Source organism: Aplysia californica, unplaced genomic scaffold (assembly GCF_000002075.1).
Source record: "Aplysia californica isolate F4 #8 unplaced genomic scaffold, AplCal3.0 scaffold00267, whole genome shotgun sequence".
Classification (NCBI taxonomy): Eukaryota; Metazoa; Mollusca; class Gastropoda; order Aplysiida; family Aplysiidae; genus Aplysia; species Aplysia californica.
Genome location: NW_004797537.1, coordinates 456,003 through 459,301, shown reverse-complemented (window position 1 = coordinate 459,301; position 3,299 = coordinate 456,003). Strand labels below are relative to the sequence as shown.

Below are 3,299 nucleotides of genomic sequence, written 5' to 3'. Positions count from 1 at the left end.
ACACACACACACACACACACTCACACACACACACACACACACGCTTGAGCAAACTCTCTTTTCTTAAGTCTTACCCAGAGTAAAGGCCTGGCCCAGCTTGTAAGTGTGAGGATCCCTGTGAGTCAAGATTGTCGCCCCTTTTCTCTGGCGGCCCCGCTGAATGTCGTGGTTGTCCACAAAGATGAGGGCGTGGTCAGAAGGCACCATGGGAAGGCTCAGATTGACCACAGAACCCAAGGTACGGAAGTCACCCATGATGGCCTCTCCCAAACGCTCTGCGAACTGAGGAATACTCACACGAAATATAAGACGAGCTTTGCAGCCCCACTCAGTGCCTTCATACTCATACACTTCCCAGAAATTTTGGCTACCTATTATGTCGAGCGCCTGAGTAGATTAAAGAAGATACTTTTTAAAGAAAGTGAACTCGATTCATGATGGGAAGCGAAAAGAAGACTAAGTGAAAGGAAGAAGACACTGTGCTCCAGACATTTCAAGTAAATAATAATATTATCCTGTGTGAATTCCTATTCGCAGATCCTAATATTGAGTGCTGCTTTTCAGAGTGCCATATAAATGTAGTATTTTTTTTCTTTTCCGTCTTTGTAAGAAAACCATTTATAACCCGAAATGCTCCAATTTTAAACCATAAGAATCTAGAGCGTTATGCCACCTGGGTCTTCACGAGCAACACCCAGTAAATGCCAACCATAAGGGCTTCACAATTCAACTTCAAAATAGCAAAACAGAAGAAAAAGAAACGAGAAAGCTTGTGCGTCAATGGCAGTTCAGAGAGACATCACAAGCGTACTATTTGCCTACGTTTATCACACATATATATCAATAGGCATATACACTTGTCCTGCAATCCAATTGTACAAGTGTGGTGTGAAATTGCCCAATCTTACTTATTCTTACCAGGACCTAGAGAATAAAATAAAAAGTTTTAGAGCTAACCTCAACATGTGTAGGCTTGAGACTCTCAACCACTTTGGCCAGAACTTTGTACATGTATTATTTTATGAACGGCAACAATAGCAGCGTACCTCAAACTCGGTGACGTGGCCAATCATGAAATACTCGCTTGGCTTGACAGCGTGTTGAATTGTATTTGGAACTTCTAGAATGACAAAGGGTCGTCCTCCAGATGTGATGTCCTTCACCTTGTCAAGAATAGCCTTCAGCAATAGGGGCCACTGTCCTAGAAACAGTAGAAAGATTATTCTTTTATCAGAGGCACAAACGCAAACACACACGCACACACGCATGCACACATAAGTACACACACACACTCACACATACACATACACAAATACATTTTGTCACAGATGCATACATGCACACCCACAAACAAATGAACACACACACATACATATACACACTCACACAGATAGACATGCTCACACACATACATACAAGAAAAACAAACACACTCACTCACACACACACACACACACACACACACACACACACACACACACACACACACACACGCACACGCACACACACCAAGAATATTCTTTTACCTTTTACTCAATAGTTCATTGACTAACAGCAGTGAGTTCATTATACGATTGTGTGGCACCGTGATGAAATCGGGCGCTCGTCAGAGCAATCAAATCAAAGAACCCGGCTCTTACCGCTCGTTGCACAACTTGTATCATTATTTTTTCTTGGGAGAATCAACATCTGTAATGTCCATTTGAAAACACATTTCTGTGTGGATCTTACTGAAACGTTGATCAAAGACACAAAAAAGTACATTTATTTGCAGTTTCCAAAGGAACTTAAGTGTTGGTTGTCAGTACACTTTGGTGACCATGAATTCTCCGGCAAATTTTATCCCTGACAACCATGTGATCCCCTCTCTTTCAAACGGAAAGATCTTGACTTCTACTTCTATAATTTAAGATTGACGGGTATTTTTTTCCTCAAAAGCAAGAGAAATAAACAGGCTTTAAAAAATTATACCCATAATTCCACGTGCTCACAAATTGACCAGCACCCTGATTCCATCATGTTGTGACGCATATTTTCATCTGAACGGTAGAGCTGGGCGAAGTATCAATTCCGGAACCGATTCCCACTATTACTGCTACGCGGATGAAAAGGTCCGACTCTTTTTTACGTACGCCAACGGTTACCAGTGACATTATCATCATAGTCTTTTTTTTGGGGGGGGGGGGGGGAGAATTAATTATTGAAAACTAAAAGTTGATGCTTGGTAGCGTTCCGAAATCAAGGTTATCCTAAATCCTGAAGATGTTCAGAGCCAACCAGGTAACCACCAGAAGAAATCTCATCGTTAGAGAGAAAGTAATTGGGTTCGGAGTCGATTCCTACGATTCCCCAAGATTTAAATAACCGGGAACCTAGCCGCCCAGCACTACCCTGAACAGGAGATGAGCTTAAGTTTATGAACTGTTACTTCCCACAGTAAGGATCTCTTTGCGAATATTGAAAGTAGGTCTACGCTCTGCATCATGTTTAAACGATTTCAAGTTGGTGCACAACATGCTACAAGCAGGGTCTTACAGTAATACTTACATCAAGAATGCGTTTGGAAAGAATGAAAAGTTTTCCGATTTCAAGCCATTTCGGGCCAAACATAGTATAGAAAATAAGAAAGTGACACACACATATATATATATATAGCTTGTTTCCTGGTGTGAAAGTGAGACACATATATATATATATATATATATATATAGCTTGTTTCCTGGTGTGAAAGTGAGACACATATATATATATATATATATATAGCTTGTTTCCTGGTGTGAAAGTGTGACACATACATATATATATATATATATATATAGCTTGTTTCCTGATGTGAAAGTGTGACACACACATATATATATATATATATATATAGCTTGTTTCCTGGTGTGAAAGTGAGACACACACATATATATATATAGCTTGTTTCCTGGTGTGAAAGTGAGACACACACATATATATATATATATAGCTTGTTTCCTGGTGTGAAAGTGACACACACATATATATATATATATAGCTTGTTTCCTGATGTGAAAGTGAGACACACACATATATATATATATATAGCTTGTTTCCTGGTGTGAAAGTGTGACACACACATATATATATATATATAGCTTGTTTCCTGATGTGAAAGTGACACACACACACATATATATATATATATATATAGCTTGTTTCCTGGTGTGAAAGTGTGACACACACATATATATATATATATAGCTTGTTTCCTGGTGTGAAAGTGACACACACATATATATATATATATATAGCTTGTTTCCTGATGTGAAAGTGAG

At 39.2% G+C, this 3,299-nt stretch overlaps 1 protein-coding gene across 1 annotated transcript in view; it reads right to left on the bottom strand.

Annotated features, from left to right (window-relative positions):
* The window catches only part of LOC101860106 (alpha-amylase 1), a gene marked incomplete in the record, with an annotated part of 35,689 nt that overhangs the window by 2,154 nt on the left and 30,236 nt on the right, over window positions 1-3,299 (bottom strand). Inside the window, 2 exon segments of the mRNA XM_035970432.1 lie at window positions 75-282; window positions 1,047-1,201. Coding sequence (XP_035826325.1) covers window positions 75-282; window positions 1,047-1,201 — 363 coding nt within the window.